Here is a 16,892-nt window from a genome sequence, read left to right as displayed (position 1 = left end):
GCTGTCCGTCCAATGGACACACCTCAAAACTACTACCAAATAAGTTCCTTGTGAGTGTGAAGGTGAGAGGTCTGGCCCGCATCTAAGGCTGCTAGTCGTGGGGTGAAGGCATTCGTAAGGGCACGGCAGCAGGAGAGCTGAGAGCCGACGGTAGGAGAGTTGCCCACAAGACTTCCCCTTCTGTAGGGTACAGAATGCTGAGGACGCTTCCTCTCGGTCAGTGCCAGTCCATGCGACACGAGGGTGTCCCTGTCCAGCTCCCCGGCATGAGGCCTGTGGGGAGACGGCCTGCCTCTTCCGGGGGCTGTGTGGCTAGGGTCTCCGGGCGAGTCCCTTACCTCTTTGTGCCTATTTCTGTCTATTCCTGTCCTACCTCACTGAGGTGGTGTGAAGACTCACTAATCTATGTAGCGTGTTTGTCAATCCTCCAGTGAAAGGCTCTATGTGAACCACATTCGCCAAACGACGTCAATGGCCAAATTCAAGTGTGCTGGAGACAATCAGTCTATAGTAACAGCAACCAGAGAAACAAATGGCAAACAATTTCTAGTTTCAAGTTTCTTTGCATTTTTTTTTGATGCAAAAACCACTTATAAACTTTTTTTTCCTAACACTAGTGTCTACGGCAGCATTTAAAGACTGATCCTGTTACCTTTTCTGTATTAGGAAGTTCAAGTCTATTTCTTATTGTATACTTGATTGAAGCTGTTCTTGGAGATGAATGTTTTAAATGTCTATATCCAAAATAAACATTTTGATGTAAGTATGGATTGTATCTCTTTTTTTTTCTTTCAAATTTTCTAGTTATAATAGATTTTTTTATTCGAAGTGGCTGCATGGAAATTGTTTTCCAGGTTCAAGCTGTCATTGCACACACTATGGGAATAAGCAGCTATATGATGTAGTAAGTCTGTCTAGTTTCTTCTAAGTGATGCTGAGGGCTGCTCAATTACATTGCCGGCCTCCAGTATCAACTTGGACTTTTGATCATGAAAACTTCTGGATAATGAACATCCCACTTGGTTTGACAGATTTGAACTTTGCCTTGTTGACTTAAAGTTATTCCAGTAGAATTCCTTTAAAAGATGAAGTTACATCAAAAAGCAAGTGACGGCATAGGTAGGGATGCACAGACATAAAACATTTATAATAATCGGGTTAGATCCAAAGCAGTGGGAGGCAAAGTCACAGACCAACAATACTTCTAAAGGGACCCCACTGGGTTCAAGTTTTATAATGAATGGCCCTTGTTTTATAAAGCCACGGGGTTTAATTATTTGTACTTTGTTATTTTCTATTCATTCTAACTCAAATATCAAAATCAGTGAGATCTTCTACATTGCTAAAAGCATACTGTATGATTGAAATAACATCAAACACAAGACAATACGGGTAGGTAGAAAAATATTAAGATCTTTAATAAATTATATGCACACAGCTTTTAGAAAAGGTAGCATTTTGTAATGAATACATATTTAGATGTTTTAAGTTGTATTTTTTTATGCTGACTTTTAAATTGTCTTTTTCAAGAACTAGAGGTTTATAACCCTTGTATATAGTAAACTAGAAAATGTTTACTGGTGCTGTTTACTGAGCATCTCAAAGAAGAGGGAATTCAACATGGGAATGTTTCGGGCAAAATGCCAAAAAAAATCAACAAAGTAAAATTAGTGAAATAATTTTTAAACTTGTTTCCCTAATTAGTTCATTTTTTCATTATTTTTTACATTCTCAAAGGGTTGTCAATAAATATTCTAAATATCTCTGAAGCTGTTTTAATGCTTCACTTGTCATTAGTATAATCCTAAAATCCTAACACAGGTGCAATCCAGCATGTATCCGTACCTTTTCTTGAGGCAAATTTAAGTGTTTTGGCAAACAGTAATAAAGTATCTAAATGCCACAGATGTTAAAACTTCAAGCTTTATTGAGTCACTGATTTCATCCCTTCTGATCTGCCTTTTCTCCAAAACATCATTCTCCAGGGGATCCAAGTTCCTCTAGTTGTTTTCTTTGTGTTGTTTCTAGTTCTTCTAGTCTTTTCCGAAGTAGGGAGAGTTCCCTTTGATGCTGTTCCTCCTTAAAAGCACAGAAAAAGGGGAGGGGTGGGGAGCAGAAAAGGCTCAGAAAAAGACTGTTAGAAAAACTGGTGGAAAAAATCTTAGACAGCAGCCCCAGCCCTCTTGTATTCAGGCCCGCCTGCCGCATCTGGCCAGGAAAGGATGACCGTTTTAGCAGCCTCAGAACACAGCAGCATGGGCCAGACTACTAACTAGTTAGTCCTTGCTTCTCTCCTGCCCCAAGCTCTAGCCTTAAGCAAAACCCCAAATTTATCCTTCTCTAGGTCTAAATTCACCAGGGAGTGAATTAGAAAATACTGTGCAGGGCCTAGGTGTACTTATATGACGACTTGCTAATAAGATTGGAGTTCAACAGCAGTTGATTCTAAACAAAGCACTTGGTCTGAGAGTCAAGGCAGTCACTAAAGTCTTTGGTGCTCTTACAGCATTATAAATGTAACCACTTATTAATAGTTCATCTTCTGAAAATTATCCTATCAACTGGATTCCTGCAGTATCTTGGGGACCCAATACAGTAGAATTAGCCCAGGTTTTGGAATCAGACGGATATAGGTTGAAATTGGGAATAATAATATCTTCTCTAAAAGCATTTTTCATTAGAATTAAATATTGTATGGAAAATGCATAGTGCAATGCATTAGTAACTGCTCGATAGTTAGTATTATATGAGTGAGCTATAAACTCTAGATACTCCAACGCTCATCAATCAAGTTCCTTCTCTTCAATTTGCTACGAGTTTACTCCTAGCACCATCAGTAAAGGAGAGAATAGATTCAAATCTACTTTGCTTCTCAGCAATTTCCCTGGTAACAGGTGAAAACTTAGAGGAATGTTTGCCTAACTTCTTTCCCCTACAATAAATGTCATACCTGTACATGAGGAGGAAAGGCTAGTTCCATGCCGGGAACCACAGCTGATGATTGAAAGCTAACAGGATTGATGGATGACGCTGCTGGAGGTATATTAGGAACCAAAATTAAACTTCGAAATGCATTATGTCTTCTCTGTATATCCTTTAGTCTTTTTTGAAGCCTTGTATATTCTTCAAATGGAACATTTTGTCTTAAAAAGAAATAAAAGTGTTTCTGTTCTTTAATACAGTTACACTCTACTGAAAAACAGCATGGTTCACAGAATTTTAAATAGGAAGAGAAGGTTTCTAAATGATAAGGTTCATCTGTTTATAACATATAAAACTCTTGTTTATCAAGAAAGATAAACAGAAATATGACATCTTACTCATATGTATTATTAGCATTCATTGTAGGCTATCAAGTCATTTTAAAGTTTTATTTGCCAATTAATCAAAGATTTAAAAATCTCTTGATACTTTTATTTTCATTTCTACTCTACTCCCCAACTCATGAATCCTGCAATTTAAAGGAGGCAACTTAAATCTAAAGGGTGCCTTATTTTACAGCAGGAATCAAACAAATAGAAAAAAACACTAGGTTGAATCTTAAGAAATTGCCTTTTCTTTTTAGTTGAAACATAGTCAAATATAGCAAATTTCATATTCAACCTAATTTTTTTAAATGTAGCTAATGAAAAAGGTGAAGTCCCAACTTGACGGAAAAATGACATGGATAAAAATGCTAACTTTTCAGGCCTTCACAGATCCTCTTTTTGGACATAAATTTCCTGACCATCAATCATAGCAATAATTAAATATAGTTTCAAAACCACTCAAGTTTCTAGGTGATCTGTGATATAGCTGCCCAATCTTGAAGTGATAATATTTCAAAATTAATAGTTATGAAAGAGGTAGTAAGTTGAATTTTGTTTTAGAATGAATGTGATGGCATCTTACTTTGGAACAGAGTATTATAAAACTGGCATTAATTCCACAGTCTAGAAACCTCTTGCTTGTTCTAAAAAAACAACTGTTCACATTTTGGTTATAATTATACCCAAGAAGACCAGTGCACATTGTAAAACATCACTGTTAGATACTACAGGCAATTTCCATTACAGAAAAGTCTGATACGGTCTAAATGCTGAAGGCTACCACTAATTAGCCACATTTTGAAAGACTTTTTTTTTATTGAATCAAATGGATAATACAATGCTACTACAACTAACTTAATAAGGCAAATTTCTGCTCAAAAATGTTAATGAGGAAGGTTATTAGCTGTGCTTGGATGTAAATGAAAAACCAGAAGTTATAGGCCAGTAATATTTTTCCACACCAAATCAAAAACTGATCTTTGATTCCAAGTTGTAGCCACAATTTTAGAACTATGTAACCACTCCAAATGTCTTGTCGGAGCAGCAAGAACTCACACCACTCGGGGCTACCAAAGCCCAGTGACTGGCCTTTCCTGTCAGTCCCGAGCTGGCAGGTGTTAGAGACCTTTCAGTTTGAGGAAACATTCAGTCAGAAAGAAAAATAACAAGAACAAAGAATTAGGAATATAATGAATTCTTTTAAATATACATTTTAAAAGAAAACAATGCATTATACTCAGACACAAAGTTCTATAATATTAAAATAACCACATGGGACACATATACACACTACCACATTACCTATTTAACACCTGATTTTCTGTTTCCAGTTCTTCTCTCTTTGCCTCCAAGATTTCTACTTTCTCCTGCAGTCTCTTCAATTTGTTTTCATGAAGAGATTTTCTCTAGAAAGAGACACAATAAGAACAAGTATGTGAATCCATAATTTCTTATTTGAACAAAATTATAGTGACTATTTTACTCATCAAAACAATTTTATTTAGAGATGAGTGTTTTCAGTGACTACTAAGAACAAAGATTAGTAGATATGATACTTACTGAAAATTGCGAAGATAATAAACCACAGATTTATCTGCCTTATAACCTCAATGTGACAAACAGAGCTATTATGAATGCCAAACCAGAAAGCTGGTATCAGTAACTAAATTGCTTCAAATAAAAAGTCTAAAAAGGGAAGGAGTCAAATTTTACTAATGAGTTTGCCGGTCACATGATAAGGAATCATGAGCTCTTCATTTTCACAGAAGATATATCATGTGTGTAAAAGAACTAAAACAAAATTTACAATTTAAAGCATATTTGCAACTGATAAATTGCTACCAAAGCAGTAAATTAAAGGATCAGAAAGCTAAGAAAGATTATAGATGTATTTCAATTTAAAAGTATGCCTTCCTAAATACTAAAAAAAGAAAAAAAATTAAACTTTACAAAGGGAAAATTTTCTATGTATAATGCCAAAATAGTACATGAAAAAAAGTAAATTTTTTCAGTTTTATAAGCAGGTTGTTTTTTACTGGGAAACATCTATACATGTTGCATATTCTTTAGAAGCTACATACCTGGTAGGTATTTGTTTTCTAACTCTTTTTATTACAGTCTAACAGGCTTACCAAAAAATGCACACAACAGAAATGTAAAGGAAAATGTAAAACCACAAAGCAAATGCTGGTGTTATGACCTCACAGGTCAAGGGCACAGCTAAACCAGAAGTGTTCCTCCTCTCCTCCTTTTAATCTCCATCATCTCTGTCCCCCGAGAAGGTAACCTACGAATTCACTTCCAGAGCTCCAGTTTAGGTTTGTGTATTTCTGAACTTCCTGTGAGTAGAAATATAGTATATATTTTCTTACAAACGGCTTTTTTTTTCCCACTCAATATTATGAGATTTATTCACCCTATTGCTTACAGGTAAAGTTAATTCATTACTGCACACTGCATTCTAGTATTCTAGTAATGATTCCATTAGTTTATTATATTTACCCCGTCCACTGTGAAGGGTCATCGCGGTTACTTCCAGCTGGGAACTAACACTGTACTCGGCATTCCTTATCATGCTTCCCATTGCTTCCCACCCTCCAGCACCCCAGAAGACACCTGAGCCTCCTCCCCTCTACCCTGACAAAGGAACCACTCTTCTGTCCTTCTTAACCATGCATATATATTTATAGGTTACTGGTAATTTAGAACTCTGTCTATCCATCCACCCACCCGTATCAAAGAAATCATACAGCATATACTTTTCTGTATCTGGATTTTTTGTTGTTCAACATTTTATCTACATGATTAAGCCGTGTTACTGCATGTCACAGTTCTTTTCCATTATGTTGTCATCCATTTTATAAATACACCACATTTTACCAATTCTTTGAAGAACATTTGAATGTATTCATTTTGAGACTATTAAGACTACAGTTTCTGTGAACATTCCTGAACATGTTTTTAGTGGATATATGTACTCACTTCTCTTGAGTGGATACCCAGGAGTGAGTCATAGAGTATACATGTTTTAACTTGAGTAAATACTGCCAGTTTTCTTAAGTGATTCTACTAATTCTATGCCCACCAGCAACACATGCGAGTTCCCTCTGCTCTGCATCCTTGCCAATGTGTGGCATGGTCAGTCTTTTATACCTTAGCTAGTCTGGTGGCGTATAAGGGTAAGTCAAGGCAGTTTTCATTTGCATTTGCCTGACATCCAATGAGGGTGAATACCTTTTCTTATGCAGACTGGCCGTCTGGACAGCCCTTTTTTGAAGAGCCTGTCCTAGTCTCCTGCCTGTTTAAAAACTTTCTGAATAATCTGTTTATTGATTTGCTGTTCTTTATATATTCAGAATATGAATCCTTTGTCAGATACATGTATCGCAGACTGACATTCTCCAAGTCTGTGGGAACATATTCTTTCTCTTAAGAGTGTCATTTTATAAAAAGAAGTCCTTAATTTTAATAAAATCCTAACTATCCACCAGATCTTTTATGGCTGGTTAGTGCTTTTAATGTCCTGTTTAAGAAATCTTTACTTATAGATTTTTCTCCCCACATTTTCTTCTGCAGCTTTATTTTTTTTAACTTTTCACATTTGGGTCTGTGGTTCATTTTTAATCTAATGAGACTGGGCTAAGGACAGCCACTGACTCAGCACCCTTTATTAAAAGGGCCCTCTCCCTACTGAAATGAAGAAGAGGTTCTTTGTGCTAAATCAGGTGCTCAAATACTTCTGGGTCCATTTCTGGACTATTCTGTTCCATTTGTTTGTCTAGCCTTACGCCAATACGACACTGTTTTAAATACTGTAGCTTATAATAAATCTTACTATCTAGCAGTGCAACTCCTCCAGCTTTGTTGTTGTTCCTGCAAATTGCCTTGGTCATTCTAGTCCTTGGTACTTTCCTATGAATTTTAGATCTACTTTCTAATTTCCACAAAGAACTCAGCTTTTGCTTACAATTTGATTAGGATTATATTCAACCTACAGATTAATTTGGGGAAAACTGACATCTTAATAATATTGACTCTTCCAAATCATAAACATGGTATAATTTTATGTAGGTCTTCTTCAATTTTTCTTAGCAACATCTGTAGTTTTCAATGTAGATCTTTCACTAGATTTGTTCCTAAATATTTTATGTTTTTTACGATAGTATAAATGGTATTTAAATATCTTATTTTCTATTTGTTCGTTTTCTATGTAAAGAAAGATAACCTAGCAGGGAAATGCAAATCAAAACCACAATGAGATATCACTTCACTCTTGTTAGAATAGCTATGATCAACATGACAAGTAATTACAAGTGTTGGGAGAGGCTGTGGAGAAATAACAACAACAACTGTTGGCGGGAATGCAGATTAGTTCAGCCATTATGGAAAACAGGATGGAGGATCTTCAAGAAATTAAAGACAGAACCACCATATGATACAGCAATTTCACTTCTGGGTACTTATCCCAAGAAAAAAAAACACTAACTTGAAAAGATGTATGTACCCCTCATGCGCACTGCAGCATTATTTACAATAGCCAAGAATAGAAGCAACCTCAATCTGCTATAAACAGATGAATAAAGAAAATGTCACACACACACATACATACACACACACACACACACACACACACACGAGTATTATTCAACTATAACGAAGGAAATTTCGCTAAGTGAAATAAGCCAGAAACAGAAAGATAAAATACCATATGATGTCACCTGTTGTGGAATCTAAAACAAAACAAACCCTGAGCTCACAGAAGCAGAGAATGGACTGGTGGTTTGCCAGAGGCAGGGGGCAGAGGGTGGGGGAAATTAGTCAAAAATGGGGTCAAAAGGTACAAACTTCCAGTTATAAAATAAACCCTGAGGAAGTAATGCACAGCATGGTGATTATAGTTAATAACACTGTATTGTATATTTGAAAGTTGCTGAGAGTAAACCTTAAATTTCTCATCATAAGAAGAAAAAATTTTGATCAAAATGGCGGCGTGAGGTGAGCCTCTGTAAAGCTGCCCTGGAATTTACAACTCATCGAACAACAAAAACTCCACAAAGGACTCCCTGCACAGCAGACAGGCAAGAGGAAGAGGCCCACTACCGAAGTCACCTACAGGTGGGAGATTCGCACGAGCGGGGGAGGAGGGAAGAGAGAAGTGCGGAGACAGAGCCGCACGGGCGCAGGACGCAGACCTCACTCAGTGCGCCGAGCTCGCTGCTTCCCGGAGCTACCGCAGCTGCGGGAGAGGGAAGAACTCGGACTGCTAGGGCTCGGCCAGGGCTCCACAGGGCTGAGGGGACAGCATATAACACGGCTGAACCCAACGCTCACGGCAGAGACCTCGGAGGAAGGACTGAGGGAAGAGGCTGAAAACGGTGGTTTAAGCCCACACTGCCGAGCAGAGAACGGAAGCCTTAGGCACTGAGACTAGCCGCCCCCTCCCTCCCCTCCCAGAGCTCACCCTGCCCCCACCTGCCCGGTGCTAGAAGCGAAACAGTAGCAGTGTCAGATCTAAAGAATAGAATATTTGTTGCTCTGAGAACTGTGGACCGCAGACACAGATTCACAGCCCAACTAGTAACGGCAAGGCTGTGGAAGCAGGACCGGCTGTGGTGGCGGTCGCCGCCATTGCTCTGGGCCACCTCTCACAACTCACCCCACCCCTGGCTCCACCTATCTGGGCGGATCCCTGCAGGAGTAAACAGAACTGCTGAAACATACAGGCTCTGAATCTGGTGCAGGAAGAGCCTTGGAACATCAAAAGCTCTCCGCATACCCACACGGACACTACACCCTGTGGCCCAGGCGAACTATTAACAGAGGAGAAGCCCGTCTCCCAGGGAATCCCCCCATTGTGTGAGAACCTGGAATAGTGCAGAGAAAACATAGCACTACCATATGAGAGAGAAAAAAAAAGGCTGCAGTCGGAGAGAAAATAAAACATTCTACCAGCAAGTACTGGAAAACAAAAGAAAGACCTCTTTCTATCAACCTGTTGCAGAAGCCACTCCTGTAGATGTCTAGGAAGAGAAATAATAAATCAGTAATTGCCATGAACAACCAAGGCAACAAGACAGCTCAGAAAGAAAGTGAAAAGTCTCCAGAAAAGGAACTTAAAGATATGGAAATATGTGACTTAAATGACAGAGAATTCAAGATTGCAGTTCTGAAAAAACTCAACGAGATACAAGAAAACACAGAAAGGCAGTTTAATGAACTCAGAAACACAATCAAAGCACAACATAAGCATTGTATGAAAGAGATTGAAATTTTAAAAAAGAACCAAATAGAATTTCTGGAGATTAAGAACTCAATAGAAGACATTAAGAATGAAATAACCAGCTTAGGTAGTAGAGTTGACCAGGTGGAGGAAAGAATCAGTGGCATCAAAGACAGAAACCTGGAAATTACACAGATGGAAGAAGAAAGAGACTTGAGACTTAAAAGAAAGAACTCTACAAGAACTTTCTGACTCCATCAGAAAGAGCAATATAAGAATAATGGGCATACCAGAAGGAGAAGAAAGAGAGAAGGGAACAGAGAATATATTCAAACAAATTGTCGATGAGAACTTCCCAAATTTGTGGACAGAACTGGACCCTCGAATCCAAGAAGCAAATAGAACACCTAGTTACCTCAATCCCAACAGGCCTTCTCCAAGGCACATTGTATTGAAGCTGTCTAAAATCAACGACAAAGAAAGAATCCTCAAGGCAGCCAGGGAAAAGAAGATGGTAACTTACAAAGGAAAGCCCATTAGATTATCATCAGATTTTTCAGCAGAAACTCTACAAACCAGGAGGGAGTGGAATGAAATATTCAAACTATTGAAAGAGAGAAATTATAAGCCAAGAATAATATATCCAGCAAAGATATCCTTTAGATATGAAAGAGGAATAAAGACCTTTCCAGACATACAGAAGCTGAGGAATTTTCTAGTACACAACCTGCACTACAAGAAATACGAAAGGAGGCTATTCGACCACCATCAACAGGGACAATTTGTGGCAACCAAAACATAAAAAGGGGGAGAGTAAAGGCCTGAAGCGAATATGGGAAAGGAGAAAGTAAGCGTGCTGAAGAAAATGGAATACTCTAAATATCAAACTTTCTTTTACATAAACTTAAGGGTAACCACTCAAATAAAATCCAGAACTGAAATATATACTGAAATAAAAGAAGAAACAGAGGGAAACATCATAGAATACCACCACACAGAAATAATAGACAACAACAAAAGGCAAAGAAACAATGGAGACACAGCCTTACCAGAAAACTAAAGATAGAATGACAGGAAATCCTCACATATCAATAATCACCCTAAATGTAAATGGACTGAACTCACCAATAAAAAGGCACAGAGTAGCAGATTGGATCAAAAACTAAACCCAACCATATGCTGTCTCCAAGAGACACATCTCAGCTACAAGGACAAGCATAGACTCAAAGTGAAAGGGTGGAAATTGACACTCCAAGCAAATGGTACCCAGAGAAAATCAGGTGTAGCCATAATGATATCAGATGAAACAGACTTCAAGGTGAAAAAGATAACAAGAGACAAAGATGGACATTTCATAATGGTGAAGGGACTGTACAACAAGAAGACATAACAGTCATCAATATTTATGCCCCCAATCAGGGAGCACCGAAATATACCAAGCAACTACTAACAGAACTAAAGGGAGAAATTGACCAAAACACAATTATACTAGGGGACTTAAATACATCATTGACAGCTATGGATAGATCATCCAAACAGAAAATAAATAACGAAATAGTAGCCCTAAATGACACATTAGATGAAATGGACATAATTGACATTTATAGAGCACTTCATCCTAAAGCATCAGACTATACATTCTTTTCTAGTGTACATGGAACATTCTCAAGGATAGACCATATATTGGGACATAAAATCAGTCTCAACAAATTTAAGAAGATTAAATGATACCATGCATGTTCTCTGATCACAAGGCTTTGAAATTGGATATCAACTGTAAAAAGAAAGCAGGAAAAAACACAAGTACATGGAGATTAAACAACGTACTTTTAAAGAAGGACTGGGTCAAAGAAGAAATTAAAGGAGAGATCAAAAGATACATAGAAATAAATGACAATGAAAATACATCCTACCAAAATTTTTGGGATGCAGCGAAAGCAGTTTTAAGAGGGAAATTTATCTCATTACAGGCCTATCTCAAGAAACAAGAAAACTCCCAAATAAATAACCTCATGTTACACCTTAAAGAACTAGAAAAAGAAGAACAAGTAAAACCCAAAGTCTGCAGAAGAAAGGAAATAACAAAAATTAGAGTAGAACTAAATGAAATAGAGAACAAAAAGACACTATAAAAAATTAATTTGACAAAGAGCTGGTTCTTTGAAAACATTAACAAAATTGACAAACCCTTGGCTAGACTTACTAAGATAAAAAGAGAGAAGACACTGATTAACAAAATCAGAAACGTAAAAGGGGAAGTTATCACGGACACCACAGAAATACAAAGGATCATCGAAGAATACTATGAAGGACTATATGCCACCAAATTCAACAACCTAGAAGAAATGGACAAGTTCTTAGAAACATATAGCCTTCCAAGGCTGAACCATGAAGAGCTGGAAAATCTAAACAGACCGATCACCAGTAACGAAATTGAATCAGTCATCCAAAACCTTCCCAAAAGCAAAAGTCCGGGACCAGATGGCTTCACTAGTGAATTCTACCAAACCTTCAAAGAGGATCTAATACCAATTCTGCACAAACTCTTCCAAAAATTGAAGAAGAGACAGTACTCCCTAACTCATTTTATGAGGCCAACATTACCCTGATACCAAAACCTGGTAAGCACAGCACAAAAAAAGAAAACTACAGACCAATATCTCTGATGAATACCGATGCAAAAATCCTAAATAAAATTCTAGCAAATCGAATACAACAATGCATTAAAAAGATTATTCATCACGACCAAGTGGGGTTCATCCCCGGGGCACAAGGATGGTTCAACATCCGCAAATCCATCAATGTGATACATCACATAAACAAAATAAAGGACAAAAATCATATGATTATATCAATTGATGCAGAAAAAGCGTATGACAACATACAACATCCATTTATGATTAAAACACTTAATAAAATAGGTATAGAAGGAAAATACCTGAACATAATAAAGGCCATATGTGACAAGCCCTCAGCTAATCTCATAATAAATGGTGAAGTCCTTTGCTCTACGTTCAGGAACACAACAGGGCTGTCCCCTATCGCCTCTGCTTTTCAACATAGTGTTGGATGTCCTTGCCAGAGCAATCAGGCAAGAGAAAGAAATAAAAGGCATCCAAATTGGGAATGAAGAACTTAAATTATCACTCTTTGCAGATGACATGATGCTATATATAGAAAACCCTAAAGACTCTACCAAAAAGCTATTAGAAACAATCAACGAATACAGTAAAGTTGCTGGCTACAACATCAGCGTACAAAAGTCCATTGCATTCCTATATACTAACAATGAAATCTCAGAAAAAGAAATACAAAAAACAATTCCTTTTGCAATTGCAGCAAAAAGAATAAAACACCTAGGAATAAACTTAACCAAGGATGTGAAAGACCTATATGCTGAAAACTATAAGACATTTTTGAAAGAAATTGAAGAAGACACAAAGAAATGGAAAGACATTCCGTGCTCATGGATTGGAAGAATCAACATAGTTAAAATGGCCATATTACCCAAAGCAATATACAGATTCAATGCAATCCCCATCAAAATCCCAATGGCATATTTTAAAGAAATAGAACAAAAATCATCAGATTTGTTTGGAACCACAAAAGACCCTGAATAGCCAAAGCAATCTTAAGAAAAAGAACAATAATGGAGGTATCACACTTCCTGACTTTGGCTTGTACTACAGGGCTACAATAATCAAAACAGCATGGTATTGGCAGAAAAACAGACACATAGACCAATGGAATAGAATTGAGAACCCAGAAATAAAACCACATAAATATGGACAGATAATTTTTGACAAAGAAGCTAAAACATACAATGGAGCAAAGACAGCCTCTTCAATAAATGGTGCTGGGAGAATTGGATAGCCACGTGCAAAAGAATGAAACTGGACTGCTATTTGTCACCATGTACCAAAATTAATTCAAAATGGATCAAAGACTTAAGCATAAGACCTGACACAATAAACTGCATAGAAGAAAACATAGGTACTAAACTTATGGACCTTGGGTTCAAAGAGCATTTTATGAACTTGACTCCAAAGGCAATGGAAGTAAAAGCTAAAATAAACGAATGGGACTATATGAAACTTAAAAGCTTCTGCACAGCAAAAGAAACCATTGACAAAATAAAGAGGCCACCAACTGAATGGGAGAAGATTTTTGCAAACAGTGCCTCCGATAAGGGGCTAGTATCCAGAATATACAAGGAACTCATGCAACTCAACAACAAAAAAACAAACAACCCAATTGAAAAATGGGCAGAGGACTTGAAGAGACATTTCTCCAAAGAGGACATACAAATGGCAAATGGGCATATGAAAAATGCTCAACATCACTAATCATCAGAGAAATGCAAATAAAAACCACAATGAGATATCACCTCACCCCAGTCAGAATGGCTATCATCAACAAGACAAATAGTAACAAGTGTTGGAGAGGCTGTGGAGAAAAAGGAACCCTCATACACTGTTGGTGGGAATGCAGACTGGTGCAGCCGTTATGGAAGGCAGTGTGGAGGTTCCTCAAAAAATTATGAATAGATTTACCATATGACCCAGCAATCCCTCTCCTGGGTATCTACCCAAAAAATCTGAAAACATTTAGAGATAAAGACACATGTGCTCCAATGTTCATTGCAGCTTTGTTTACGGTGGCCAAGACATGGAAACAACCAAAATGGCCTTCGATAGATGAATGGATAAAGAAGTTGTGGTATATATACACAATGGAATACTATTCGGCAGTAAGAAAAGATGATATAGGAACATTTGTGACAACATGGATGGATCTTGAGAGAGTAATGCTGAGCGAAACAAGTCAGACAGAAAAAGCAGAGAACCATGTGATTTCACTGATATGTGGTATATAAACCAAAAACAACAAAAGAACAAGACAAACAAATGAGAAACAGAAACTCATAGACACAGACAATAGTTTAGTGGTTGCCAGAGGGTAAGGGGGGCGGGGGGTGGGGGGCGGGAGATGAGGGTAAGGGGGATCGAATATATGGTGATGGAAGGAGAACTGACTCTGGGTGATGAACACACAATGGGATTTATAGATGATGTAATACAGAATTGTACACCTGAAATCTATGTAATTTTACTAACAATTGTCACCCCAATAAATTAAAAAAAAAAAAAAACCAGAAGAAAAATTTTTGTAATGGTGATGAATGCTAGCTAGACTTATTGTGATGACCATTTCACAATACAGACATCCCCCAACTTATGATGGTTACGATTTTTCAACTTTACGATGGTGCAAAAGCAATACACATAATTACATGAGATATTCAACACTTTATTATAAAACAGGCTTTGTATTAGATGATTTTGCTCAACTATAGGCTAATGTAAGTGTTCTGAGCACGTTTAAGGTAGACTAGGGTAAGCTATGATATTCAGTAATTAGGTGTAAGAAATGCATTTTCGACTTACTGTATTTTCAACTTACGAAATGGGTTTATTGAGATGTAACCCCATACAAACATCACCTCATCATGTTGTTGAAACTAATGTTATATGTCAATTATGTCTCAAAAAAAATTGTTGTGCCCTGTAATAGCGTAAGAGGGCAAGCATACTCAAATTATTCATAAGAATACTTAATATTAGCTATTATTTACAGAATTGTTAGAAATAATAAAGTAAATAGGATAATCCAAAAAATGGTAACTGATGTTTGTTACTTGACCCAACAACTTTTAAATTGCACATATTAATTTTAATAGTTAGATTTATATTTTTATTCATGATGTCATCTGTGAATGACAATTTCACTTTTTTCCACTGTTATGTCTTTTATTTCTTTTTCTTGTCTTATTACACTAGCTAGGGCTTCCAATAAAATGTTGAACAAAATGGTGATAGTGAACATACTTGCCTTGTTCCTGAACTTGGGTGGGAGTAAACACTGAGTATTTAATCAGTAAGTATGATGTTAGCTGTAGGAATTTTATAGATACAAATATCCCTTCTATTCCTATTTTAATAAAGACTTTTTATCATGTAAGAGTGTTAAATTTTGTCAAATTGTTCTTCTGTGTCTATTAAGATGATCACAAGGTTTTCTTTGTTCTGTTAGGGTGTTGAATTACATTGATCAATTCTGAATGGTAAGCCATCTTATATTCCTATAATAAACCCTACATGCTCATGACATATTATCATTTTCATGTATCACTGGATTCAGTTTGCTAATATTTAAGACTTTTACATCTATGTTTGTGATGTAATTTTCTTTTCTTATAATGATGCTATCAGGTTCTGAACTCATAAAATAAGTGGAGATATTTTTCTTTCTTATTACATGGAAGAGTTTGTGTTACAAATAGTATTATTTCTTCCTTAAGTATTTGTAAGAAATTTATCAGTGAAGCCAAATGAACTAGGCATTTCCTCTGTAGAAAGTTTTAAGGATTCAATTTCTAAACAGATATAGGACTATTCAGATTTTCTAATTCTTCTTGTATTAGTTTTGTTAAGATGCTTCAAGGAATTTGTTCATTTCATCTAAATTGCATAATTAGCATAGTCGTTTTTATTTATTTATTTTTTTATTAAACGTGTTTTTTTTTAACAGGACTTTTATTGGGGAACAGTGTGTACTTCCAGGACTTTTTTCCAAGTCAAGTTGTCCTTTCAATCTTAGTTGTAGAGGGTGCAGGTCCAATTGCTGTTGTTAGTTGCAGGGGGCATAGCCCACCATCCCTTACGGGAGTCAAACCGGCAACCCTGTGGTTGAGAGGACGCGCTCCAACCAACTGAGCCATCTGGAAGCTCAGCGGCAGCTCAGCTCAAGGTGCCGTGTTCAATCTTAGATTCAGGGGGCGCAGCCCACCATCCCTTGTGGGATTTGAGGAGTTGAACTGGCAACCTTGTGGTTGAGAGCCCACTGGCCCATGTGGGAATCGAACCGGCAGCCTTCGGAGTTAGGAGCACAGAGCTCCAACCACCTGAGCTACTGGGCCGGGCCCAGCATAGTTGTTTTTAATATCCTTTTTGTTTTAATATTTATGTGTAGTGATACTCTTTTCTTATTTATGATATTGTTCATTTGTGTTTATATACCTACTATCTACATACCTAACTACCTATCCTGTGGGGAGTTTGGGGAGAATCAGGCTAAGGCTTTATCAGTTTTATCAATCTTTTCAAAAACTCGACTCTTAGCATTTAAAATTTTCTCTTTTGCATATTTTCTGTTTCATTAATTTCCACTCATATCTTGATTATGATGATGATGATGATGATGCCTGCTGTTAAATCTATCCACTGAGTTCATAATTCAGTTGTGTTATTTAGTTCTAAACTTGCCATTTTAAAAATTGGTTTCCAGTTTTCCATTACAATTCT

The 16,892-nt window shown here is 37.0% G+C and overlaps 1 protein-coding gene across 3 annotated transcripts in view; it reads right to left on the bottom strand.

Moving 5' to 3' along the window:
• Positions 1-1,393: 1,393 nt before the first annotated feature.
• CEP83 (centrosomal protein 83) overlaps positions 1,394-16,892 on the bottom strand; it is a 186,608-nt gene continuing 171,109 nt past the window's right edge. For all 3 annotated transcript variants that reach the window (XM_074325264.1, XM_019710315.2, XM_074325265.1), the window contains 3 exons: positions 4,611-4,714; positions 2,951-3,143; positions 1,394-2,079 (listed from right to left, as the gene is read on the bottom strand). In XM_074325264.1, the coding sequence (XP_074181365.1) occupies positions 1,975-2,079; positions 2,951-3,143; positions 4,611-4,714 (402 nt within the window). In that variant the 3' untranslated portion in view covers positions 1,394-1,974. The remainder of the gene's footprint in view (positions 2,080-2,950; positions 3,144-4,610; positions 4,715-16,892) is intronic.

This window comes from Rhinolophus sinicus, linkage group LG02 (genome assembly GCF_036562045.2).
Source record: "Rhinolophus sinicus isolate RSC01 linkage group LG02, ASM3656204v1, whole genome shotgun sequence".
In the NCBI taxonomy this organism is placed as follows: domain Eukaryota; kingdom Metazoa; phylum Chordata; class Mammalia; order Chiroptera; family Rhinolophidae; genus Rhinolophus; species Rhinolophus sinicus.
The sequence above is the reverse complement of the archived record's forward strand: the minus strand, read 5'-3'. Positions and strand labels throughout refer to the sequence as shown.